This window comes from Narcine bancroftii, chromosome 3 (assembly GCF_036971445.1).
Source record: "Narcine bancroftii isolate sNarBan1 chromosome 3, sNarBan1.hap1, whole genome shotgun sequence".
In the NCBI taxonomy this organism is placed as follows: Eukaryota; Metazoa; Chordata; class Chondrichthyes; order Torpediniformes; family Narcinidae; genus Narcine; species Narcine bancroftii.
In genome coordinates, this window is record NC_091471.1 from 205,316,794 (window position 1) to 205,344,413 (window position 27,620).

General features: G+C 38.6%; 1 protein-coding gene across 3 annotated transcripts in view; it reads left to right on the forward strand.

The window, feature by feature from the left end:
* The window catches only part of arhgap10 (Rho GTPase activating protein 10), a 231,875-nt gene that overhangs the window by 100,345 nt on the left and 103,910 nt on the right, over positions 1-27,620 (forward strand). For all 3 annotated transcript variants that reach the window (XM_069926401.1, XM_069926402.1, XM_069926403.1), the window contains exons 4-6: positions 9,088-9,159; positions 14,415-14,516; positions 24,378-24,488. In XM_069926401.1, coding sequence (XP_069782502.1) covers positions 9,088-9,159; positions 14,415-14,516; positions 24,378-24,488 — 285 coding nt within the window. The remainder of the gene's footprint in view (positions 1-9,087; positions 9,160-14,414; positions 14,517-24,377; positions 24,489-27,620) is intronic.

Consider the following 27,620-nt stretch of genomic DNA (forward strand, 5'->3'; position numbering starts at 1 on the left):
GAGCCCACAACCCTTTATGTTCCTTTGCCAAGCAGGGTGCTGCCATCTCGGGCACAGACCTTGTGGTTTTCATGATGCTTTTTAAAAATACTGCTGGCCCCTTTCACAGGCATTGAGTTCCTTATTTTTTTTAATCTCAGGATCAGAGAACATTATAGCTCTACGACCCTTCCAGTCTGTGCCAAACTATTGTTCTGCCTAGTCATATTGACCTACAGTCAATACATATCTCTCCTTACCTCTTCCATCCATGTACCTGTCCAAAATTTTCTTGAATGTCAAAAATTGAACCCACATTCACCATTTCAGCTGGCAGCTCATTGCACACTCCTACCACTCTCTGTGTATTTGGAATCAATTCACCGTAAACAAATTTCAGGAATTTGATTGGAGCGCCCCACTATTGGCAGAATAGTATCAATGTAATCTATTTCTACCCTCTAAATCCCCAAGAGCAGATGATTGGCTTCATTCCAATTTTATGATTCCCACAATTTAATTTACTTTTTACCCTTTTTCAAATGCATTATTATATTTTGTTGTTGTGGTCAGGCCCAAACCTAAGATCTTTGCTGCTCAATTTCTTTTCATTTGTTGGAATTTAAAAAAAAGTATTTACTTTTGACAGTAGTTTCTTTAGTATTTACTTTCACTTTCAGTAGACCAGCAGTTGAATAATTTCAGCTCAGTTTTTAATTTAGTTACGTTTGACTTCAATGTGAATTTCAAGTTGTTTTGTGGCTTTCCATATATTAGCAATGCTGTTTATCCAGTGTAATTTTTTTGTTGATTAAAATTTTTCATAGATTGGTAATTTAAAAGTTTCTGGGTAGAAGTAAAAAAAAAAGTCAGATTTATTTTTAGACAATTGCCCACACAACAGGTTTGCCTTTCTGGTCTAAGTGTTTGGTAATGGGAATAATTCTATTCAGTCATGTTCAGAATAGTGCAGGGTTTTACTGTATCTGCAATAGGATATGTACAGAATGGAAAATCTATACGCTTTCCAGAGCAACTTCAGATAATGTCATTTTGTATGGTGCTAAGCATTTTAATTGAGATTAATAGCATTGGATATTCAGGGAACAATGCCTCAGGGATACGATGTCTCAGCATCGTCCATGCTGAAAAACATTCCTATGGCTATGCATTGTTGGTGTGAGTTTTCCATAAAGTGGCTGTTATGTATAGCTATAGCTTTCAAGTTCATCTAAAATGTCATGACCTGCTTAACCAGCATTTTAGTAAATGTTGAATTACCAGATCAGATTACCATGAATTTTGGACATTACCTAAAAATTTGTGCAATACTTTTATGGTAGTTCTCTTAATTGGTTAATTGTTTATTTCTTCTGATTACTTGTTTTAAAACTTTTATTAAGTTACATCACATGAAAGTGTTTATCACTTCCATTAACTATTGCAGGGACATTGCAGTGTTATTTCCCATATGACAGTAATTGGCCAGGTGAGGCTGTTGAAAAACAAGAAGCCACGTATCACAACTAATCCACTGTTTTCCTGCAATTAAACCTTTGCAGATCAGATGAACTGAGCAGTAGGTTTCTGGATCATACTTTAATATGGAGTTAAGGGGCTTGGACCTGAGTCATAGAAGGATGCACCATGGGAACAGGCACTTAGGCCCACCAAATCTGTACAAATTAACCATTTCATTTACACAAATCCTTCAATTACGCCATTCTCCTTACATTCTGACAGTTTTCCACAGACTCTACACTCACCAACACAGAAGGGACCATCTACAATGACCAATTGACCTACCATCCCACAAGTCTTTGGAATTGGAGCATACACATTACAGCAGTTTTGAAAGTTGGAGATTTGAGGTAGAGTGAACAATGCTGTGAGGCCAGATATATTGGTACAGGGTGGCAAAGATGAAAGAGACCCATGGAGATAATTATTAAAAGTAGGTTTTGATTTTCATAAGGGATCAGGATGAGCTTGAATGTTTTTCCGGACTTGACAAGGAGATGTTGGGACTCACTCAGGCTCCCCTCATCACTCTTCCCAACCTCGTATCTGCTTTAATATTGCAACTGAGTGTTTTCAAACTGTTTCAGTAAGGATAAATTATATAACAGAAGTATATTTCATTAGCCTCATCTGCTTGTCCTTCTGTGAAAGTGCATTGGGTGATTTCTATTACTGTCCTTATTCCTCACTTTGAGGTGCTATCTCTCTTTTACTGACTGAGATCAACTGACATTTTAAATCGAACATAAGTTGGTTAGAATAGATTATCTTTTCAGGTTAGTACACTTATGAAGTGAACCATGATAAGCCCATTTTTGTTAACATTCTTTCCTTATCCAACCATATTGAAGGCAAGAAAGCACGTCAGCAGCTCTATTTCCTCCGAAGCCTGAGGAATTTGGACATGTCCCCAATGTCCCTTGCCAATTTTTACTGGTGAACCATGGAAAGAAATCGTAGGTAACTAAATGTGTTGCAGCTTGAAATGGCAACTGCTCTCCCAAGACCAGAAGAAACTGCAGAGAGCTGCAAAAGCTTCTCAGGCCATTGCACAAAATAACCTACTTCATTTATATCTCCTGCTGTCTCTGGAAAACTGTCAATATATTAAGGGACTCATTCCACCCCTGTCACATTTGTAATATAGACAAATATTGGTAAAATTAGGTAAAATTAGAGTAGGTTACATATATACACACATTTTTAAACAGATCTTATTTGAAATACTGAAGAATTCATATTCAGTGAACTTTACAGGAACTATGGAGAATACTATGCACATTTCATAAGTAGGTGCTAATTGAAATGATGTCATCAAATGAATCGACTGGAGACAGGTCATCTATGTTGAACATTTTTACAAGGCTTCTGACCTTTCTGCAAAGGGCTCACTCAAAGGTCAATGAGAAGTTTTGTTTACCTAAGACAATAGATGGGAGCAAAAGACTAACTGCTATTGTTTTTTGGAGAAGATGGGGGTTTTGTGGCAAATGAGAGAGTCACATGGGCTGTCTAGCAGTTGGAGAGAGAGAGAGAGAAAGAAGGGTGCAACAAGTTATTTCAGCCAATGTGTGTGTGACTCTGAAAGACAGCTGAATAGTGCAAGCCAGGAAGCTTGTTGGAACTGAAACAGAAAACTTCAGAGTGGCAGATGGCTGGAAGTGCTATCTGCCTGATGTTACTCTTGGAATAAGTGGAACAGAAAGGAACTCTGTGATAGCCTGAAAGAAAGAGGTTATCATCTGGAGAACCCTGTTGGGGCAAGTTTCATCAGCAAGAAATTGAGGTGACTAATGGTGGTATCTCAGTTGTGGAAATCCTGGAACAACAAATCTTTCTCTGCAAACCTACAAAGAACCTTCCTGAGTGGTAAACATTTACCTTTCGAGCACCAAAGCCTGGTGAACTTTATACAAGTTAAATTCTCTGCACAGTATAAGAATTGCCTGCAACCAGAGAACTTGGAAGAATGAGAAATGAGATTGAACTGTTAACTAAAGAACTTTTCTTAAATTTACACACACACCATACACGTGCGCTTAGAATTAGAAGGGGGTTAATTTGGGTTAGTTAAGTTAATAGAGATAAGTCAAAGTTTGATTCTGTTTTCATGTTTAAAGATAATTAAAAACAACTTTTGTTGAAGTAACTACTTGTCTTGGTGAATATCTATTACTGTTGAGTTTTGGGGTCCTTTGGGCTCATAACACACTGATTTCTCCCCTCGTCCATGGGGCAGAAGATGCATGAGTTTGAAAAGATAAACCTCCAGATTCAAGGACACTTTCTTTACTACTGTTATCAGTGTCTTGAATAGAGCTATCATTGGAAAAATATGATGACTCTGCATTGTTTAACTGTGCTTTTCTCTGTTTCCTGCACTTTGTTTTGGTAACACTATGCCCTACACTTTTTAACTTTATTTTTAACATTATAACCTGCACTGTTTTATTATTGGACTACTTTTTATACTTGAGTATGGGCTGATTATCACGGATAACATTCAAAACCAGATTTTCGTTGTACCTTGGTACATGCGACAATAAACAATTTAACATTCAAATACTCCTTTATAATTCACAAATGCATAATGTAAGAATTTTTTGGTGAATTTTAAAGACTGCATTCACACTTGTTTAATATCTTAATTTTAAAATCATTTTGTGTGCAAAGATTGTCCTTGCACTCTCTTATGCTAGATATTGATAAGGTTACTGTCAATTGGAACACTAGAAATATGGCTGGCATTAGTGAAGAATGTTGAAATAGGATTATCCTGTGCAGCACATTACATAAGCGGTTTCAACTAAGGCTCAAATCAGCCTATAGGTGATGAGTAGTGCCAAAGGAAAGATGAATGCAAGATGGTCAAAAGACGTCGACAGATTAATGGGTGTTTAAAATTCAACGATATTCATTAAATTTCAATGGTGCTTGAGTTTCAATGCACTTGCATATTATGATAAGATTAACTGGTAATTAATAAATTAGATCTGGGAAATAATACCTATATTACTGGGAATTTTTGCATTTATTCAATATCAATGAACTTCTGTGATAAGTTAAACCATCAGAGTTTCATATGCAAAAGTAGTAAATTTCAAGTGATTATATTAAATTTTTTTTTACATCTTTTCCCCACTCATTCTCTTCAGCATTTTTTTGTGCCTTTATTTTAATTTTTGTAACTGAATGGTCACTAATTCATCCATTGAAATTCCCTTCTAATCCCTTTGGAACCGTAAGAATCATTGAAGTTAAAGCAGATCAGGAAACATCAATGGAGAGAAAAATAGAGTTAATGCTTCAGGTCAATGACCTTTCATCAAAGCCCCAAAAGGTCATCAGCCTGAAATATTAACTTTGTTTTGATTCAGAAAACAAAGGCACGTTGACGGTTAATTTCTGTGCAACAGGATGTTTCCGAACTGTAACGGAAGATCTCTGCTATGTAATGTAAGGTTGCATTTGAAAGATAACTAGATACTGCATTTGAATTCATCCAGGAGAAAATAGCACCTTGGGCTTTGGGAATTGCAACATTTATTGATGTCTAACAATGTCAGACTATGTTTTATAATTACTCTGGGTTTTTTTTAAATGAACATGAATGTTTTCTATTACCTTAATCTATAGAAAATTGTGATCAACAACTACCTCTTCATGAGGAGTTCTACATTTCTTGTAAATGTGGCATTCACCCTGAAGCAGTCTCTGATTCCATATATTTTCAGATGTTGGGGAATAAAGACCACCTTTCACTTCCCTGTTCTTCATGTCACAGCTATTGAGCAGGGATAAAATGTAATCCACACAAGTACCAAAATTGAGTTGAAAATGTCATGGATTGACTGAAAATGAGGTTTTGTGGTCTGTTATAGTCCAGAGTTGTTTTGAAATCCAAGTTATGCAGTTGTGGAGTCTACAAGGCACAATTTAGCAAACCACAGTCAACAGCCTGTGCAGAGAAGACCGGGAAGGAAACCCAGAAGCTGCTGGCCATGAGGTGGAGCCTGAAGACTATTGGAAGAAAGAGGAATGTGGTGGATGTGAAAGGGAAGTCCCTCTAAGCATCCACATAGTCATTTCCTAGTCGAACAGAGGAAGCAGACATTGATAGCATGGAATACAAGGGGATCTTTGACATAAGACTTCCATAAACAACCAGCAAAATAAAATTTTCCAATGCAAATGACTGGGTCTTACCATATTTCAATCCTAAACATCTAATATAACATGCTGGTTACCTTCAGAGGGAAATCAGATGATGCATAACATCTCCTTACAGACTGCAGCATCTGCACTTAATATAACCCATAAATAAATATGTTTTTATATATATATATATATATATATATATCGATCTATACTGTAATATACAAGAATATATATGTATGTAATATATAATATATACAAAATATATATGTGTGTGTATATATTTATGTGTGTGTATATATGTGTACACTCATACATACATACATGTGTATGTGTGTATATATAGCTTTTTAATTTTCCAGGTACTGTAATGTGTAGATCACTAACTTGTGAAACCTTGAGCTTTCCTTCAGCATTGAGGGTACTTGCTCTGGAGAAGATAATCTTTCATGGTAGTGGCCTGGTAGGCATCTTGTCACTCTGTCATTCAGTGCTTGGACTTCCCTGTATCTCTGAGCAAGGCCTGCATGCTTACAGCTTTGAGTGAAAATGGGAATGATCTCCTCCTGTGGCCCATTTCCTCTGTGTAAGGCTATGTGATGAGAGTATCTTTATGGACTATAGCAGTGCTGGTGTGTCTGTAAATGTGTTGAGAACCTATTTTGATATGAGCAAATCCCAACTTGGGGTTGTTTTTGGATGTAAGCCAAATTTCATTTTAAAAAGCTGGATTTTAGCCAGGTTTTTTGTTTTTGTGATTAATTAAACCAAAAATGGATGAAATACAACTTTTTGGCCACTGTCTTGTACTAAATTTTATACTCTGTTGCTTTCACACATTCTGACATCTTAAATGTTTCTTTATGCAGAAGGGTAAAGGAGAAACAGAACTAACGTGGTATACTTCAATACATTCTGAGCCAATATCGAGTCAAACTATAATGTCCTGCTGCTGATTGAACTTTGTGTATTTGAGCAAAGATTCTATGGGAATTTGTCTAAATATGCTTAATACTAAATATTTGCAGCATTACTATTTTGAAACTATCAAAATAACTGCCTTGACCAAACATGAGAACTGGTTTCAGTGTGTTTTTAACCTCTGAGTGCAACAGATGTTCCCATGTGAAAATAGCATTATGTAATGTTCTTGGTCATGGCCAATGAGGATGAGCGTTATCATTTTGTGTTTTTATTGGAACAGAAGAACAACTGTTTCCAGTGAGAAAACATATTTCTCTAACAAACTATATAGCTTTGTTGCAGAGGCTGTACAGTCATTCATTGCTAGTTAGTTGCACCAAAGCTCCCAGTTTCATAAGTGAACAAACTATTTTAAAAACTAAGTAGTTAATGTGTCATTATGGAAAAAAATGCAAGATATTTTGGATGAAATTACTGGTATTTCTCTGTGCTGTTTTTAGCCACGTGCCAGGGTTAATTCATATGCTGAGCTAAAAAAATGATTTTATTAATTAGTAGTGTGCTTCTCAGAAATTAAAATTAATTTGGAGCAGGAATGACAATGTGGGCTGGTACAAAATGTGGAGGAATGATGAGAGACAAACTTCCGTGGCCATTACAATTTCACTTTAATCTCCTGTGACTGAGTCTTCGCAGTGTAGAAGGGATGGGGTATAGTTGAGACATGGCAGCTAATTACCTGGGTTACAGCGACTTCCAAACCCATGATTGCTACCATTAATAAAGATAAAATGTGTAGGAACATGGGACATCATCACTTGCAGACCATCCCAACTTCAAAATGTATCAGAAATATTTTTATCAGCAGCTTAAATCATAATTAAATCATATTTAAAAAGGAAGTTGGGGATGAATTTTGGATTACCTGAACAAAGTCAATATGACTACTTAATAACTGATAAGTTTATCAAAAGATTTATTACTAATATGTATATAAAATTGCAAAAGACTATACAAGAAAAGATCTATTTCAATCTAAATTGAGATGGGAAAGAGATTTAAATAATCAAATTCAAGAAGTATGGTCAAAATTGTGTTTTGAAAATGTAATAATACAATTAATCTCAGATACAAAATGGTACAATTTAATTTTTGCATCAATTATATTATACTCCATATAAATTACATGGAATTAATTCAAATTGTTCTGATCAATGTTTTAGATGTAATAAAGCAGTAGGAATGTTTTTTCCATGCAGTTTAGCAATGTGAAAAAATAGGAAAATTTTGGGAAGATGTAAGCATTCTATTGGGATGAGTTAGGAAGGTGCAAGTTTTGAAAGATTTCAAAATATTTTTATTAGCAGATATTTTTGATTTGATGTTACATACTTATCAGAAGCTTTTAAGTGTAGCAATAGCAAAGAAAGGTATAGCTGTAATGTGGAAATTAGACAATAATGTGGGGTTGAATAAATGGCAAACAGAACGACTAAATTGTATACCATTAGAGAAAATAATGTATAATTTACAGTATCAACCAGAAAAATTTGATAAGATTTGGAAACCTTATATGGACTTTATTGCTATGACTTCATCTACAGTGTCCACCACTCTCGGCCCAACTCACCTTAGTTAATTCAAGGTTCAAGATCATGAAGTATACAGGTTTAGAAATATAGTAGATTTATTTTTTCTCTCTTCCCGGATTGAGATGGTATCCTCCATGGCAATGATTTGATGGTTATATGTATAAGTTAACTCCTTTCTTTTCTTTTCTACTCTTTTTTTTGGGGTAGTTATAAGTGGGGGGGGGGAGGGGAGTGGGAGGGGAGGGAGGGAATTAGGGGAGAAAATTTTGTGTATTTGCATTTTTTACTTGCATGTTTTATTCTGAATAATAAATAAAATATACAAAAAAAGGTTCAAGATCATGATGTAAATTTGAAATTTAACTAATTAATGAAAGATATATATGATTATTAGGCAGGCTTACCTATCTTTCCTAATTTTTTGGGGAGGAAAATATGAAAATATGTATTATTTTTGCATCTTTTTTTATTCTCTATGATATGGATAAATACTGTACTTGTATTGATACAAATGAAAAATAAAATTTATAAAAGAAAGAAATATTTTTATTATGATTGGTCCTGAATTTTGGAACTCTTGCCCCACCAGCATGACAGAATTCCCATTAGTGGTAGAACTGCAATGACTTACAAACATTTCTTGCTGACATATTCATAGGGTAACTAAGATTGGACCCGAAATACTAGCTTTGCCAGAAAGGCCCACCCTCCACAAATAAATTAACAAAAAAAAGTTAACTTAATACCATTCAAATTTTCTTCTTTGTTCTTTGGAAGAAAACTGAACAGGGATGTAGCCAAATTCACAAATTGTGATATGATTATCGTAATTCTCCAATTTATATAAATATTTTGTGAACACAATGGAACTTGATTGTAATTGTTTTTGTTACAAAACATTTCCATTTTCACTCAGGCTCATAACCTCAATGAAACATTTATCAAGCCACTGGAAAGATTCAGAAAGGACCAGATTGGAGCAGCAAAGGTAAGAAGTCATACAAATGTAGATTTAAAAAAAAACCCTGTTCTGAAAGCTTCACATTAATTTGTATTTAGAATCAGGTTTATTGTCATCAACATGTGTCACAAAATTTGTTGTTTTGCGATAGCAGAACAAGATGCAGAGTTACAAATCTATATAACAAGATTTAAAAAAAACTACTGCAAAAAAATAATTAAAAGTGAGGTAGTGTCAATAGATTCAGTGACTTCTCACAAATCTGATGGTTGAAGGGAAGAAGCTGTTTTTGTATCATTGTGTGTGTGTCTTCAGGCTTTTGTGCCTCCTTTCCTGATGGTATCAGTGAGAAAATGGCATGGCCTGGGTTGTAAGAGTCCTTGATGATAGAAGCTCCTTTCTTGAGGCACCACCTATTAAAGATGTCCTTAATGGAGTGAAAACTAATGCCTGTGATGGCGTTGGCTGAGTTTACAACTTTCTGGAGCCTCTTCCTGTCCTGTGCATTGGCACCTCCACACCAGAGAGCAATGCAAACAGTCAGAATGCTCTCCACGAAACACCTGTAGAATTTTGCAAAAGTCTTTGGTTGTATACCAAATCTCCTCAAATTACTAACAAAATATAGCTGTTGCCATGCTGCCTTCATGGTTGCATTGACATGGTGGCCCAAGGATATGTCTTCAGAGATGTTGATACCCAGAAATTTCATGTTTTGTATCCTCTCTGCTGACTCTTTGATGAGGATGGGATTGTGTTCTCCTGGCTTTCCCTTCGTGAAGTCCAGTCAATTCCTTAGTGACGTTGAACTCAAGGTTGTTGTTGCGACACCACTCAACTAGCTGATTCATCTCACTCCTTTACGTTTCCACATTGCCATCTGTGATTCTTCTGACAACTGTTGTGTTATTGGCAAATTTACAGATGGCATTTCCATATTGTGTGGTGATATAAGGGAACATCAAGTATTGGTAATTGGTTGAACTGAATGTGCACAACAAAAAATTTGAATTAATGATCCTTTTCAAAATAGATGGCCTAATGGAGTAATCCATTCAAATATATTGAGCCATTCAAAGAGCATAATCAGTGAGGATTAGTAAGAACGTCTCCTCCACAATCTCCTTCAGCACCGGAGCACCGCAGGGCTATGTTCTCAGCCCCCTGCACTATTCACTTTACACCTACGACTGTGTGGTTCGTAACGACAATAATAACACCATCTACAGACTTGCTGATGATACCAGGGTAGGGGGTTGTATTAAAAAAAAGGGATGAGTCAGCGTATAGGATGGAGATTGAAAAAAAACCTTGCATTGCACTCAGTGTCACCAAAACTAAGGAGCTGATAGTTGACTTCGGAAGGGAAAGCCAGAGGTATACGATTCCGTGATCATTGGGGGATCAGAAGGTGATCAAATTTAAGTTCTTGGGAGTTACTATCTCTGAGGATCTTTCCTGGACCCAACACATTAATGACATTGTGAAGAAAGCACAACAGCGCCTCTACTTCCTCAGAAGTTTGCATAGGTTTGGTATTTCAACAAAGATTCCAGCAAATTTCTACAGATTTGTGGTGGAAAGTGTGCTGACCGGCTTCATCACTGTCTGGTATGGGGATACCATACCCCTGAGCATAAAGCCCTCCAGAAGGTAGTGGGCACAACCCAGGATATTACAGGCAAAACCTTCCCCATTGTTGAGTATATCTGCAGGGAATGTGCTGTCGGAGAACAGCAGCGATCATCAAGGTTCCGCACCACCCAACACACTCTCTGTTCTTGATGCTGCCGTCAGGAAAGAGGTATAGGTGCCACAAAGCTCACACCACTAGGTTCAGGAACAGCTGGCACCCCTCCACCATCAGACTCCTCAACAACAAACTGAATCAGGGACTCATTTAAAGACACTTACCGTAAATATCTGTGTATAATGCGACCGCCCCCCCCCCCCTCAATTTTTGAGGGGGATAAGGGAGAAAAATTTTATGTATAATATGATCCCCCTCCCCTCTCCCACCCGAGTCGCGCTGCTGTCTCTCCCCCCTCACCTGCCTGAGTCGCGCTGGCGTCTCACCCTCCTCACCCACCTGAGTCGTGCCGGCGTGTTTCTTCCCCCTCGCCAGCCTGATTTGCGCTGCCATCTCTTCCCCATCACCCGCCTGAATCATGATGGTGTCTCTCCCCCCTTGCCTGTCCGAGTTGCGCTGGCATCTCTCCCCCACAACCTAGTCACGCTGCCGTCAATGTTGGCAGCTGCTGATAATCTGACTTACCGTTAAACCTGGCAGAAAAATTTGTTAAAATAATAACCTCATGTATAATGCGACACACCCCCCCACTTTGAGCTCGAATTTTGGTACAGTTTTTTTTGCATTCTACACAAATATTTATGGTATTTGTGTACTTTATTAATTTTTAAAAATTCTCTGTATTGCCCAGTCAGTTTGTTTATATTTGTAATCTGTTTAGAGTTCTTTATTTGTTTACATATTTACTCTGTACAGCATTTTTTGCACTACCAATAAGTGATAATTTTGCCTCTCCCACAGAAAAAGAATCTTAGTTGTATGTGATTCATGTATGCACTTTGACAATAATTCTGAAATCTGAATATGATCCAAGTCTGATATGGTGGGAAGTTTTGGGTGTTGTAAAGGAGGCAAGAGAACCAGGTGATTTAGGGACCGTGTTCTGGAACTTAAAAAATGCAGTTATCTTGGGGGTGATTACAGATAAAGAATTAGATTGATTGTGGTTTACATTAGCCACTGTCTTTTTCTTTGGCTTGGCTTCGCGGACGAAGATTTATGGAGGGGGTAAAAAGTCCACGTCAGCTGCAGGCTCGTTTGTGGCTGACCAGTCCGATGCGGGACAGGCAGACACGATTGCAGCGGTTGCAAGGGAAAATTGGTTGGTTGGGGTTGGGTGTTGGGTTTTTCCTCCTTTGCCTTTTGTCAGTGAGGTGGGCTCTGCGGTCTTCTTCAAAGGAGGCTGCTGCCCGCCAAACTGTGAGGCGCCAAGATGCACGGTTTGAGGCGTTATCAGCCCACTGGCGGTGGTCAATGTGGCAGGCTCCAAGAGATTTCTTTAGGCAGTCCTTGTACCTTTTCTTTGGTGCACCTCTGTCACGGTGGCCAGTGGAGAGCTCGCCATATAATACGATCTTGGGAAGGCGATGGTCCTCCATTCTGGAGACGTGACCCATCCAGCGCAGCTGGATCTTCAGCAGCGTGGACTCGATGCTGTCGACCTCTGCCATCTCGAGTACCTCGACGTTAGGGGTGTGAGCGCTCCAATGGATGTTGAGGATGGAGCGGAGACAACGCTGGTGGAAGCGTTCTAGGAGCCGTAGGTGGTGCCGGTAGAGGACCCATGATTCGGAGCCGAACAGGAGTGTGGGTATGACAACGGTTCTGTATACGCTTATCTTTGTGAGGTTTTTCAGTTGGTTGTTTTTCCAGACTCTTTTGTGTAGTCTTCCAAAGGCGCTATTTGCCTTGGCGAGTCTGTTGTCTATCTCATTGTCGATCCTTGCATCTGATGAAATGGTGCAGCCGAGATAGGTAAACTGGTTGACCGTTTTGAGTTTTGTGTGCCCGATGGAGATGTGGGGGGGCTGGTAGTCATGGTGGGGAGCTGGCTGATGGAGGACCTCAGTTTTCTTCAGGCTGACTTCCAGGCCAAACATTTTGGCAGTTTCCGCAAAGCAGGACGTCAAGCGCTGAAGAGCTGGCTCTGAATGGGCAACTAAAGCGGCATCATCTGCAAAGAGTAGTTCACGGACAAGTTTCTCTTGTGTCTTGGTGTGAGCTTGCAGGCGCCTCAGATTGAAGAGACTGCCATCCGTGCGGTACCGGATGTAAACAGCGTCTTCATTGTTGGGGTCTTTCATGGCTTGGTTCAGCATCATGCTGAAGAAGATTGAAAAGAGGGTTGGTGCGAGAACACAGCCTTGCTTCACGCCATTGTTAATGGAGAAGGGTTCAGAGAGCTCATTGCTGTATCTGACCCGACCTTGTTGGTTTTCGTGCAGTTGGATAATCATGTTGAGGAACTTTGGGGGACATCCGATGCGCTCTAGTATTTGCCAAAGCCCTTTCCTGCTCACGGTGTCGAAGGCTTTGGTGAGGTCAACAAAGGTGATGTAGAGTCCTTTGTTTTGTTCTCTACACTTTTCTTGGAGCTGTCTGAGGGCAAAGACCATGTCAGTGGTTCCTCTGTTAGCGCGAAAGCCGCACTGTGATTTTGGGAGAATATTTATTAGCCACTGTAATCTGTGATCAATGGTCATAGTTTAAAGTAGTATAAATGGGGAGAGGATAGGTTTGGATCAGATGAAGATTAGTGAGAGGCTGGTCAAGTGAGTCTTGGAATTTAAAATCATTACTTCTGGAACAGCTATGCTGAAGTTTACATAAATGACATTGTGCAGTTACATTAAGTATTTAAATAATTCGAAGTGTTTCAAATTTAATTTGTGCCATTATATAAACATGTGTTTATATAAATAATATCTATAACTAATACATATATATATATATATATATTAGTTATACATAAACTGCTAAGTTGTGTTTTAATAGTTATCTCATAGATTTGTTTATGATAATAGGCCCTTAAAATTATTTTGTTTTTCCAGTCAGCCAAGGGTCAATGATGGTGCAGCCAACCTCAGAATTAGGTTTGGACACACAACAAGATACCACTAGTTGGGATTGTAGGGCTTGTGAGATTTTATGAATATTGTCTAACACTTGGTTTGTTCTATTTTAAAGAATGAACAAAATTCACACTTTTTTTTTGTTATGCTGTTGCACTTGATAAGCTTGATAATTGCTTAAGTTTTAAGTAGGGTGTATTTTACAAATTTTTAAATTCATTTTTAGTATTTACACAAAATTAATTCCCTACATATAAGCAAAAGAGAAGGTTTCTAATTTTAAACAATTTTAACACAGAAATTGCTGTCATATAGTCATCTTTTTTGTGGAAAAGAGGAATATCCATTAAAACACAAATCTTTCTATGAACGTTAGGAGAGGAAAAATGTTTGTTCATATGCTTAAGTGTAAGATATGAGTGCCTTCCCTGTGTACCAGAATGTTACACTGAGTGAAGCTAAAACATGATTATTATTTGAAAAATAATATTAGTATTCAGTTTGTTCTAGGTCATTTGGAAATAACCCAAGGTGATTTATTACATTAACTCTTCATCTTTATCTAACTGTTTTCAGTGATTGATAAAATGTTTTAATGTGATCCATGCATTTATTTGTAGGAAGAAAAGAAAAAGTATGATAAAGAAACTGAAAAATACTACAGTACACTGGAAAAACATGTCAATTTGTCATCAAAAAAGAAGGAAGCATCACTTTTGGAAGTAAGACTTCCAGTCTCAAACACTTCTTTTCTGTTTTTCCTGACTCAGTGTGATTATTGGTGAACCTTCGTCTATGCTATTCTTCAATTGGCTTCATTGCTGGTAACAATATCACTTAAAACTAAAGCTTCGGAACACTTCCTCTTTTTTTTGTCTTTTTTTAAAAAATCTGCCTCTTTCACCTGTTGGTATTACTTGAAGTCATATTTTTCTGAATAATGCTCTTGTAATATGTATATTTGATCCTCATTAAAGGCACAAAATTCCATATATTTTGGCATATAAGTCAACTAGCAGATAGGTCGACCCCACCCAATTTTTTTTAAGCTTAATTTTAATGGTTTTATGTTATATCTGGCGGATAAGTCGACCCCCATTTTTTGGGCTGTCCAGGTCTCCCAGGAACAACCCAAAATTTTTTAAAACACCCCAATCGCAAGTAACAAAGCTGTAAATTAAGTAAGTTTTTTTTAAAAAAAAACCTCAGCCTACCAGGCAGGAAGAGCAACAACCCATGGAGATGCTTCTGGCGGTAGCAGAAACCTCGGCCTACTAGGCAGGGGCAGCGACGGCCCACAGAGCTGGAGTGGTGGGTGATGATGATCTCAGGGTCCCAGGCAGGAGCAGTTTATGGCAGCGATCCTGGGGAGGTGTTTCCAGCATCGACTTATACGCCGAATCGATGTCAATCTGTTTTTCTCAGTGAATTTAAGGTCTTAAAAGTATATCCCTGTGTGTAATTCGACCCCCCCCCCCCCCACCCTTTGAGAATTTTGTTTAGGGTTTCACGACTCGACTTATATGCCGAAATGTACAATAATTGTTGAGCCAATCTCAAATTAAATTTGTTGATTTAAAAAAATAATTTCAATTTGGAAATATTTCCAGGATGAAATGTTTTTAAATGTTTTTGATTTTTTTTTTGCATAGGTGTTCATGGAATTAACTCTTTTAGTGGTACACCTGTGATTTAAAACCAAAAAATAATGACAACATAGAAGAGGTAATTTGGTCATAAGGCATGGGCTGCCTCTCGGTCAATTGGTACCACTTCCCTGCCCTGCATAGCTCGGTAGTTATTTTCCTTTTATAAATTTGTCTAGATTCCTTTGGAATGCCTCAGTTCCATCTGCCCCTGCGCGCTAATAATGGCAGTGGATTCCAGACCCTAATCACATGTTGCCTTTTTAAACAAAAAAAACCCAAAATAGATGCTTTTAATTTCTTTCTTGATCTCTCTGCCATTTGGACTGCTGGCCTCTATCTGCTTTGTCTAAACCCTTAAAAATTGCAAGTAACCTGAATGTAATACAAGAAAGTAGGGAGCCACAAAGCAGGAAACTATAGACCATTTAGCCAAACATCAGTCATTGGGAAATTCCTGGAAACCATTAAGAAGGACATAATGGCAGGATATTGAGCAAATCATAAGATGGCCAAGCTTGTTAAGATTGTTTTATGAAAGGGAAATGTAGTTTTACATTCGCTAGAGTTTGATGAGGATGTTAATAAGCTGAATAAAGCAGAATTAGTTGAAATAACAAAGTTAGATTTCAGAAAAGGATTTGATAAGCTGCCATATTAAATGACAACACACAGGCTAAGGACATGTCAGATGGCAGTAAGACAGGGTAGTCTGCCTCGTGTACATAGTTTTAGAAAACAAATGTTTCTGACTTGGAGAATTTGGTTTATGGACTGTTCACTACTATACCCTTGTGTAATCTGGATCCTATCTGTACATTGTCATTGATAGGTGAGTGATAGTAAAATTTTTCTTTTCTTCTTTGGCTTGGCTTCGCGGACGAAGATTTATGGAGGGATATATCCACGTCTGCTGCAGGCTCATTGGTGACTGACAAGTCTGATGCGGGACAGGCAGGCACGGTTGCAAGGGAAAATTGGTTGGTTGGGGTTGGGTGTTGGGTTTTTTCTCCATTGTCTTTTGTCAGTGAGGTGGGCTCTGTGGTCTTCTTCAAATGAGGTTGCTGCCCACTGAACTGTGAGGCGCAAAGATGCATGGTTGGAGGCGACATCAGCCCACTGGCGGTGGTCAATGTGGCATGCACCAAGAGATTTCCTTAAGCAGTCCTTGTACCTCTTCTTTGGTGCACCTCTGTCTCGGTGGACAGTGGAGAGCTCGCCATAGAACACGATCTTGGGAAGGCGATGGTCCTCCATTCTGGAGACGTGACCCACCCAGCGCAGTTGGGTCTTCAGTAGCATGGATTTGATGCTTGCAGACTCTGCCAGCTCGAGTACTTCGATGTTGGTGATGAAGTCATTCCAATGAATGTTGAGGATGGAGCGGAGACAGCGCTGGTGGAAGCGTTCTAGGAGTCGTAGGTGATGCCGGTAGAGGACCCATGATTCGGAGCCGAACAGGAGCGTGGGTATGACAACGGCTCTGTACACGCTGATCTTTGTGTGTTTCTTCAGGTGGTTGTTTTTCCAGACTCTTGTGAGGTCTTCCAAAGGCGCTATTTGCCTTGGCGAGTGTTGTCTATCTCTTTGTCGATCCTTGCATCAGATGAAATGGTGCAGCCGAGGTAGGTAAACTGGTTGACCGTTTTGAGTTCTGTGTTCCCGATGGAGATGTGGGGGGCTGGCTGATGGAGGACTTCAGTTTTCTTCAGGCTGACTTCCAGGCCAAACATTAGTGTTAGGATAAATAGGTCATTTTTGAATCCCTAATGTAGTATGGCAGAGGAATCAGAGTTGGGGCCTCGATTATTGATCATACGTATTGTTGACTTGGATGAAGAGAAGGGGTTAACATGGATAATCTTCATTAGGGAGGAGGTCATTGCTAGTGATTGAATTGTCTAGATTTATCACTCTCTGCAGGCACCTGTTGTTTTGGGCACTTGAGTTTTCAAACCAGGCAGTATACTTCCCACTGAACACCTGTAGAAGTTCAATAAAGTATTTGATTACATGTCAAATCTCCTCAGACTCATTAGAAAGTAGAGGTATTGATGCGACTTCTTCACAGTTGCCTTGCCCATCTCTAGGTTCAAGAACAGATTTATTCAAAAGGCTCTTGAACCTCTCTGAATTACCCTAACCGTATACTTCACCAAGACCCCAAAAAGATCTATCTGCTCTGTTGAAACACTACTTTTTTCTTGTACTAACTGTTACTGTGGATATTTATTTGTTTACCTGTTTATTATATATTTATTATTTTGTTCAGTACTGGAGTAACTTAATGTAGTTGGTGTATCTTCAATACTTGTTTGACTGCTGCAAGTAAGAATTTTGATGCATGCATCTGTGACAATAAACTCTTTATCATATATGCTGGTGCCAGGAGAGATCCTTGGATATATAGATACTCAGGAACTTCAACCTGCAAGCCATCTTCATCATTATCCCACCATTAAGGATAGGTGCATGGTCTTCAGCATCCTCTTCCTAGAGTCTACAGTAAGATCCTGGGTCTTGCTGACATTAAAAACTACATTGTTCTGGCACCACACAACCAAATTAATGACCCCATCCTATATTGTGACTCACCATTGCTCATTATTCACCCTACAGTGATGGTGCTGTCAGTGAATTTATAGCATTAATTGGTGCTGAATTTGGTGACAAAATCTTGGGTATAGAAGGAATTGAGCATGGGATTAAGTACGTAGCCTTGATGTTAATGGTCAGCAAGGAGGAAGTGATGTTGCCAATCCACAGTGATTGGGTTTTTCCACTGAAGAAGACAAGGATCCAGTTGCAAAAAGAGGCACAGACTAACAGACCACTGAGTTTGATAATTAGTTTTGATCCTGGTGTTTAATGCCAAGGTGTAGTCATTGATCAATATCCTGACGTGGGTATTCTTGTGGTCTAGGTGATATAATCCAGAGTGAAGGGTCAGTGAGATGGCATCTACTATTGCCCTTTGTGGCGGTAAGTGAATTGAAGTGGGTCCAGGTTCTTGCTGAGACAGGAGTTTATTTGCTTCATAACCAATCTCTTTGAGCAATTCAAGGGTAATAGAAGGATAAGTTGATAATGGGACCATGTCCTTGTACTCCACGTAGTTTTGATATTCATATTTACTTGCATTGGAGGCAGTGCAAAATTTCACTAGAGTTGATTTCTTGAATGAACAAGTTGAGTGAGTTGAGCCTGTGCTCAATAGAAAATGAAGGAAGAGGGTTAATGGGAATGATGCTGGGAGGAGTGTGAGAGTATCTTGAACTAGGGGGCATGGTTTCAAAAAATATATAGCACAGATGGTCACGGGGAGGAATGTTTCTGGGGTTAATGAGTCTTTAACCCAGTGAGATGAGGAGATGAAGTCATCAAATTTATTCAGAGCAAAGTTTGGTTAAATTACATAGAATTCAAGGAACATGGAAAGGGAACAGAAAATTGGTGTTAAGGCTAAGATTAGATCAGCTATGATCTAATTGAATACAAAATAAACATGATGAGCTGACTGACTTACTCCTGCACCTGCCTCTAATATTTGCATTAGACCAGCTCTGCCAGTCTATTCATGAAACACAAGTCCCCAGTTTCTGGAATTAATTTGGTAAATCTCTTCCATCAGCTCTATGAAGCTTTTACATGTTTCCCAAAGTGTAGTGCACAGGATTGTGGCGACGCACCAGAAGTTTTCTCATTCTTCCTCCGAAAATCAAATTTCCCATTTTGGGCATTGAGTTTTAATCTGGCTGTTTGACAAGCTTGTCTCCATCTTCTGAAGTCAGCGCACCAGAAGTTTTCTCATTCTTCCTCCGAAAATCATATTTCACGTTTTAGGTGTTGAGTTTTAATCTGGCTGTTTGACGAGCTTGTCTCCATCTTCCAAAGTCAGCGCACCAGAAGTTTTCTCATTCTTCCTCCGAAAATCATATTTCATGTTTTAGGCGTTGAGTTTTAATCTGGCTGTTTGACGAGCTTGTCTCCATCTTCTGAAGTCAGCGCACCAGAAGTTTTCTCATTCTTCCTCCGAAAATCATATTTCACATTTTAGGCGTTGAGTTTTAATCTGGCTGTTTGACGAGCTTGTCTCCATCTTCTGAAGTCAATGACTTTCATCCCCATTGATGCATCCAAATTTTGTGTTATCAACAAAGTGGGAATGTCTAAATCATCGAAATGTATCAAGAAAAGCAGGGACCTAGTACCATCCCCAAAGGAGAACCTCATTATGTTTCCTTTCAGTTGAATAAAAGCACTTTCTCTGTTTCTTGTTTTTTAACCAATTTCATGACCTTCAACATTGAGGTGAAGATGTGAATGGAACAGTTTTAATAAAACCTTATTAAATGTACTGCATCAGCACCATTTTTATCATTGACTTTCTCTAGTATTTCATAAAAAATCTTCAAGTTGGATGCAATTTGCCTTTAACTTTGACTTTTTCTAAACAATCTAAGTGACAGAATGATTACCAATTCAGTTCCTGATTTTTTTTTTGTTTCAAAATCTTTCACAATCACTGAAGTTAAACTGTCCTATTTTTAACCTTATTGTTTTTTTTAGAATATTTGAATTTTTTCAGTCCCAGACAGAACTCATGAACCTATACTGTATATGCTTAGAAGATTATGGCCAGCGCCTTTTCAATTTTCTTCTTTCTTTCATCACAATCTTGAATGCCAATATTCTGGACAGATGGCAACAATTCTTTCTAATACTTCCTCTTTATCAATTTGTACCTCATCTCGTATCCCATCCATATCTTCGTGTTGGGAATCCAACACCAGCATATTCCTAGCCAAAGACTGACAATACTTGGGGAAATGGCAGGAACATTTAACTGAAGCAATAATCATGCAAGATAGATAGTGGAGAAGAGCCTAATGCCTTAGTTTCTATTTTCTTAAACACTTATTTACTACCTCACCCATGATCTCCATCTCCATAAGCTGTTTTGCATGTTGTTCTCTCCAGTTCCGTGTACTTCTACAATTCTCTTTATTCATTTGCATCCAGAATATTTTTTCGATTCTCTTTTTAGTTAGTTGCCAGTCTTTTACTTAACTTCTGAACTTTTCTAATAATATGTTTGCACTGTATGCCTAATGACTTGGCTTCTGCCATGTGCTTAGTTTGCATATAAATTGAGGTATTTTCAGATGGCACTTGCACTGCAATTACATGTAGCATGAATTTATTAAAATCTTTAGTTAACATAACATAACATAACAATTACAGCACGGAAACAGGCCATTAGGCCCTTCTAGTCCACACTGAACCAAACACCCCTTTCTAGTCCCACCTCCCTGCACAATGCCCATAACCCTCCATCTTCTTCTCATCCATATACCTGTTCAACCTTTTCTTAAATAATACAATTGACTCCGCCGCCACTATTTCTCCCGGAAGCTCATTCCACACAGCTACCACTCTCTGAGTAAAGAAGTTCCCCCTCATGTTACCTCTAAACCTCTGCCCCTTAATTCTTAACTCATGTCCTCTTGTTTTAATCAATGAGCAAGTTATGCTCATTTATTGCAGAGGAACACTTAATTATACAATGAATGTTATGTGACCATAAATATTCTATTTGGAGGCTCAAGTAATGCTCAATTTGATTCTTATTTATAACATCAAAATTCTCTGTTCATTGGATTATTAAAATTCGAAGAAACCAGATGCGAGATGGTTATGTTTTACTTTGATTAAGGCATAGTCTTGATCATAAATGTTCTTTCTGTCTCAGTACTTACAGCCTTTCTTACCTGTCACCTATATTTAGGTTTGCAGTACCCTGTGCAATCTTTTGTTGTATCCTTTGCCAATCTAAGTGCACCCTATTTATACCTTCCCATCTATTCAAACTGGTTGTTAAATTTTTATTGGTCAAATACTTTAGTTATAATTGTTATAACTTTTTTTTACTACCTATTCTTTCTCTTTTATTGGGATTCCTCAATATTTGGCAGTGAAATGCTCAGTTAGTACCATTCTGGGCGATGAACTATGTTCTGGCCAAGCAACCAATGTATTCATGAATATCTTCAACATCTCACTCTGGAATGGCATGGTAACCACCTGTTTCAAAAAGGCCTCAATCATCAGTGCCCAAGAAGAGTTTGATAACCTGCATAAATGACTGACCAAGAGTGACACTCACATCAACAGTGATTAAGTGTTTTGAAAGGCTGGTGTTGAAGCATATCAGCTCCTGTCTGAGGGGCGACATGGATCTGTTCCAATTCCTCTATCATAGCAACAGGTCTATGGCGGATGCCATCTTACTGGCTCTACACAAAGCGCTGGACAGCAAAGATCCTCTTTATCGACTACAGTTTGGCATTTAACACCATCATCCCCTCATAATTGATCAGCAAACGCCAAGACCTGAGACTCAACACATGACTGTGTAATTGGATCCTGGATTTACTCACCTCCAGACCACAATCAGGATTCAATTTATTGCCATGTAATAAAGGCAATGTCATATTACACAAAATTGCTTTTGTCTATTATAAGGCAGACACATTTGCCGTCGACAGAAAGTACAGTCAGAGAAAGAAAAGCAAAAGAGAGTCCCCACAGCGTAATCGAGGGTCCATAGATTTTCCTCCATTGCTTCCGCAGCCACACAGGTACAGTCCAAACCATCAGCAACCATCAGTCTTAGCCCCCGATCTACTTGTTGTACACCTATGACTATGTTGCTTTGTATGACAACAATACCATCAACAGATTTGCCAATGTTACCACAATATATCAAAAGAGGTGATGAGTCATACATGAGGGAGATTGAAAACTTGGCGGAATGGTGCACCAACAACAACATTGTACTCAATGTCACCAAAACCAAGGATCTGATTGTTGATTTCAGGAAGAGGAAAACCAGAGGTGTTCGATGTAGTGATTATTGGGGGCTCAGAGGTGGAGTGGATGAGCAAATTTAAATTCTTGGCTCAACACACCAATGGCATCGTGAAGAAAGCACGTCAGTGCCTCTACTTCCTCAGGAGTTTGTAGAGGTTTGGTATGATGTTGGAAACCCTGGCAAATTTCTACAGATATGAGATGGAAAATGTGCTGACTGGCTGCATCACAGGGACACCAGTACCTCTGAGCATAAAGCCCTGCAAAAGGTAGTGGATTCAGACCAGAACATTACAGTTAAAACTCTTCCCACCATCGAGAGCATATACAAGGAATGCTGCCATTGGATAGCAGCAGCAATCATCAAGGATCTACACCACCCAGCACATGTTCTGTTGCCATCAGGAATGAGGTATCGGTGCCACAAGACTTACACCTCCAGGTTCAGGAACAGCTGCTACCCCTCTACCATCAGACTCCTCAACAACAAACTCAACCAGGGACTCACTTAAGGGCTTTTACTTTATTGATTTTTTTTCTCTCTCTGTATTGCACAGTCAGCTTGTTTACATTTCTCTATTTACTTACATGTGTATGTTGAGTCTGGTTTTTTTCTGCCCTACCACTAAGTGGAAATTCTGCCTCATCTGAAGGAAAAAAGAATCTCATGGTGTGTGTATGTAATCATGTTTATACTCTGGCAATAAATTTGAAATTATATCAATAAAGTGTGATGACTTTAAGCCTGCTAACATTTTCACGTCACCTCATTTCATTAATTTGATGTATTCTTATTTCACATTTTCTATGGTCTGTTGTTGGTAAATAGGAGAAATACAATTGGAAGTTTTGGATTAATTTGCCATCATTCAAATCACATGTTGTAGAGTAACAGGAAATACAGGTGACAATACAACTGGCTGGATCTGGTTTGCTGCCCAAGTTCTTCTCCTTGTAATGCTTGATTGAGAATTTTGGCCTCTAATGTATAAATGGACTAACCAAAAGTAAGTCTTCATACTCAAGACCCTTTCTTTCTGTGGACAGGGGTGGGTGTCTTGAATCCTATTTGAGGAATGTGCAAACTGGAAAAAGGGAGAAAATGAGAGTTCACACTTATAAATGTTTTGTGCGGATGAAAGCATTCTTATTGGTTGTGTGGCTTAAAGGATGTTCAAGATCAGATTATATTTGCTTGTTGGGATAGCATCCTCTTGCAATATATTTAGAAAGTGGTTGTTTCTGATTGTTAAACGTGCCAAAATGTGATAGACTCAAATGTTATATCCAGTGCTGGTTGCTGTGCATCTTGCTATATAGGGCTGTATATCCAGTGGGACAGGGCGAATACCAGGTTACTTTTGGACGTGCAGAAAGAGCAAATATTCTTCCATACTATGAACATTCCAACCACCCAATGGGATACTTGTTCAATTTTTTTCATTCTGTTAACCATTATTCCAACAATGGAAAATATTTCATGAAGGACAGTTAAATTACTGGGATTAGTTATGTTTCATGAGAAAAATTGCAAATGTTGGGAGCATTTCCCTGGAGAAGAAAATATTTAAGTCTTAGCACTGGAAATATTCAAGATTCTTTACAGCATGAACATTAAACTAAAATTATGTAACCTGTCACAAATTTTGCAAGAGAAAATGGTCTGTACACTGAGAAGGAAGAATGCACAGATTTAAGATTTAATAAGCAATTGGGTGAAGTTATAGAATGGACTTCAGGGAATTCAAAACTGGTTAACAGCGTTGTGTTTTAAAAAAAAAACCCAAAAGGCATGATGGACATCAGGAAATCCATTTTTCAGACACTTCAACAAGCCAGGGACCATATTGGCTTGTTTTTTTATGATGCTATTCAATTTTCAATTACCAAGAGGTGTATAATGCTTCTATTCTGTTTCCATTATTGCCACCTTTTTCAATTATGTAGCATAGCTAAAGGCTATTCCAGTGTGAACAGACATTTAACAGTAATTTTTAAAAACAATTTATCTTTTCAATTTCAAATTTACATTAAAATAACATTTCAATATCTTTGTCCTTCTAGGCTGATAGTCAATTGGGGCAAATTCGGCAACACTACTATGAATTATCACTGGAGTATGTGTGTAAAGTACAAGAAATTCAAGAACGCAAGAAGTTTGAATTTGTGGAGCCTGTAAGTCGACTTATTTTTACATTTCTTTAACCTACAAAGTAAATTTTCACACATTCATAATTTATACCAGTTCCCGGAAACAGTCAACATGATCCACTTTCAGTCTGGAAAAACATTCATGCTTAATCCCAATTATGTTCATGATCCAAACAAGAATGAATTTTCCTTAACTGAAAGGTGGAAAATTACCAATACAAAACAAGTGATGGTGAGGAGGATTTTAAGATCACTCATTTGCCTTCGCTCAGGCTGACTGAAGCTTTCTGATGTTTTAACAGGATTACCTATTTTAATGTTTTGATTTTTGATGAAACCAGGGCCGCCCAAAGCAATCAGTACACTGTGCAAGTCTACCTTGGTTTGTCCTTCAAAAATGCAGTACCTCACACATGTCTGCTATAAGTTCTATCTGCCGCATTACAGCCCATTTTTCCAGCTGGCCCAGATTCTACTGCAAGCTTTGAAAGCCTTCTTTGCTGTCTACTACCCCTCCAATCTTTGTTTCCTCTGCAAACTTGTTGATCCAATTTACTGCCATATTATCTTGATATTGATGATGTGGACCCAGCACCAATCCTTGAGGTACTCCACTACAAGCATCCAAGAGGCAATCATACATCAAGCCAATGTCAAAACCAATTACTACCTCACCATGAATACTGAATGACTGAACCTTCTTAACTAACCTCCCATGTAGGTCCTTGTGAAGTCCACCAATAGCCTTTCCTTTGTAAGGTTTGTTAAACACTACCTACCACATGCAAAACCATGTTGACTATCCTTGGTCATTTCCTGATTATCTAAGTGCTTTATATCCAATATTTCAGTACACCTTCCAATAACTTAACTACTACTACTGTCACTGGCCTATAATTTCCATGATTATTTTTGGAGCCTTTTTTAAACAACGGAATAATATGAACTACCTTCCAATCCTCTGCCACCTCTCCTGTGGCTCAGAAAATTTTAAATATGTCTGCCAGGGCCCTGAAATTTCTGTCCTAGTCTCTCAAACTGGTTGTGACTTACCTATCCTACACTGCTGCATCTACCTTCTTTTCCAAAGTCTGAGCTTGCATTTCTGCACCACACTCCTGATATAATAGTTTCTTGCTCTCTTCTATTTTCACTCATTCTCTTCCTCCAACTTTGCATATCATCTTTACACTCTTCTCCTTTCACTTTTTTTCTTGCTATTTTTCAGCCCTTTCATTCCATCATTTGTCAATAGTTTCCTCTTTTGTCGTCTCCTCTAAAATTTGAGCTGGTGCTTAGGAATACATTTCAGGAAGATTAAAATAAGGTCAAGAGGATGAGGGCAGGGGAGCAGAGTGATTTCTGCAAAAGATTTTGATATGTGGCTTTCTCAATCACTTGGAAAAACAAATGAAGCTAAATTTGTTGGCACCTTGACAATGATTGCAGCAACCAGGATATGTTTCCAATGCAGATACCTTTTGTGCAAAGAAAAGCAGTGCAAAAGCAGCTGCAGTAAAATAATGAGAGAAAATGCTGGGAATTCTTAGCAGATTAGGCAGCATCTCTGGAAAGCATCATCATTTCAGCAATTCAAGATACCTGAAACCTGGGTAAAATCTCAATGATTTGGAAGAATTGAGCTCCAGTCTTACAGAGAAATTTGTACTGAAGGTAGTTGTCGAATTCACTTAGCACGTTTACAAACCCAATCATGAGGTAGCATCTGATGATCAAAGGCTTAACATCCACTGCACATCCAAATTATTGTCAGAAGCTCCGTCATGTCCTCCCTTAATTCTTTAAGAGCCTAGAATATCTTTTTAAAAAATTGTTAACCACTTTTAAAAGGCAAAACTCCTCTATGTATTTTGTATATTTATTATGTTAAATGTCTGACATTCTTCCTTGTTGCATTAATCATTATATATGCGAAGAGATACAAAGCCAATGCCTTTGGATCAGTCCCTCATAAGATGCTTTGGGACAGTCTTCAACTTTTAAACTTCTTGAAGGTTCCAAAGGCCATTATGCATTTCATCCAAGTGTATTTTCAGGATCTCCACTTCTCCATTACATCATAGGAATATTCCAGCTGCTTGGCAGCACCTGGAAATAGGGCGTAATGTCAGGTTGCACCATCTCTCCCCTTGCTTTCACCATGGCAATGGAGCTCAGCATCCGTGCAGCATGTTGGGTGGAAGGAGGGGAGCCCCTGAAGTATGGGGTACATCTTACTCCAATTAGAATATGCATGGATGACATGATCACATTAACAACAAAGGCCTGTACTAACCAGCTCCACAATAAGCTTCATTAGCAATATCAAATGGGAACAAATGGAAATTAAACCAAGCAAATCTTACAGTATTTCCACTGTCAAAAGTCTCGGACATTGGTATAATGCAACCCTAAAGGACACTGAGCAGGTTGAACAATTCAGATGGGATATACTCAGCGGCCTTAAGCAAATCAACAACACTGCTCCCCAAGGGAAGCTAAAGCTGTGGTATCTCCAGTTCAGCCTGCTACCACGACCCGTGTGGCCATTAGCCATATAAGATGTATCTCTATCAAACATTGAGAAAATGAAGAGACTGATTCGCTCACAGATGAGGAAGTGGTTTGGACTACCCAAATGTCTTAGTAGAGTAGGGTTTCATGGGGATGGAATCCTGTCGTGCCATTATCTAGCTTTGAGGAGAAATGCAAATGTACCAAAGTGAGGCTGGAGATGACGTTCAGAGAACCACGGGACCTGTGCATAAGAGGAGCTGCCCCAGCCTTATCATCAGGCAGATTTTGGATGCCTTCTGCAGCCATACAGAATGCAAAATCAGCACTCCAACACCGGGACATAGTGGGTTATGTGCAACAAGGCAGAGAGGGCTTTGGCTTAAAAACAAAGAAACCCACCTGGCAGAAAGCAAGACCATCTGAACATCAGCAACTGGCAGTGAAGGAAGTGCACCAATAAGAAGCAGCCAGGTTTGCTAAAGCCGTATCTCAACTAAAACAAGGGCAATGGACAAGATGGAAGGGCATTGATAGGAGGAGACTAATCTGAAGGACCTGTGAAATAGAGTCAAATAGAACTATCATCAGAGCTGTAAATAATGTCTTGTCCTGTCCACCCAACCTATATCTCTGGTTGGG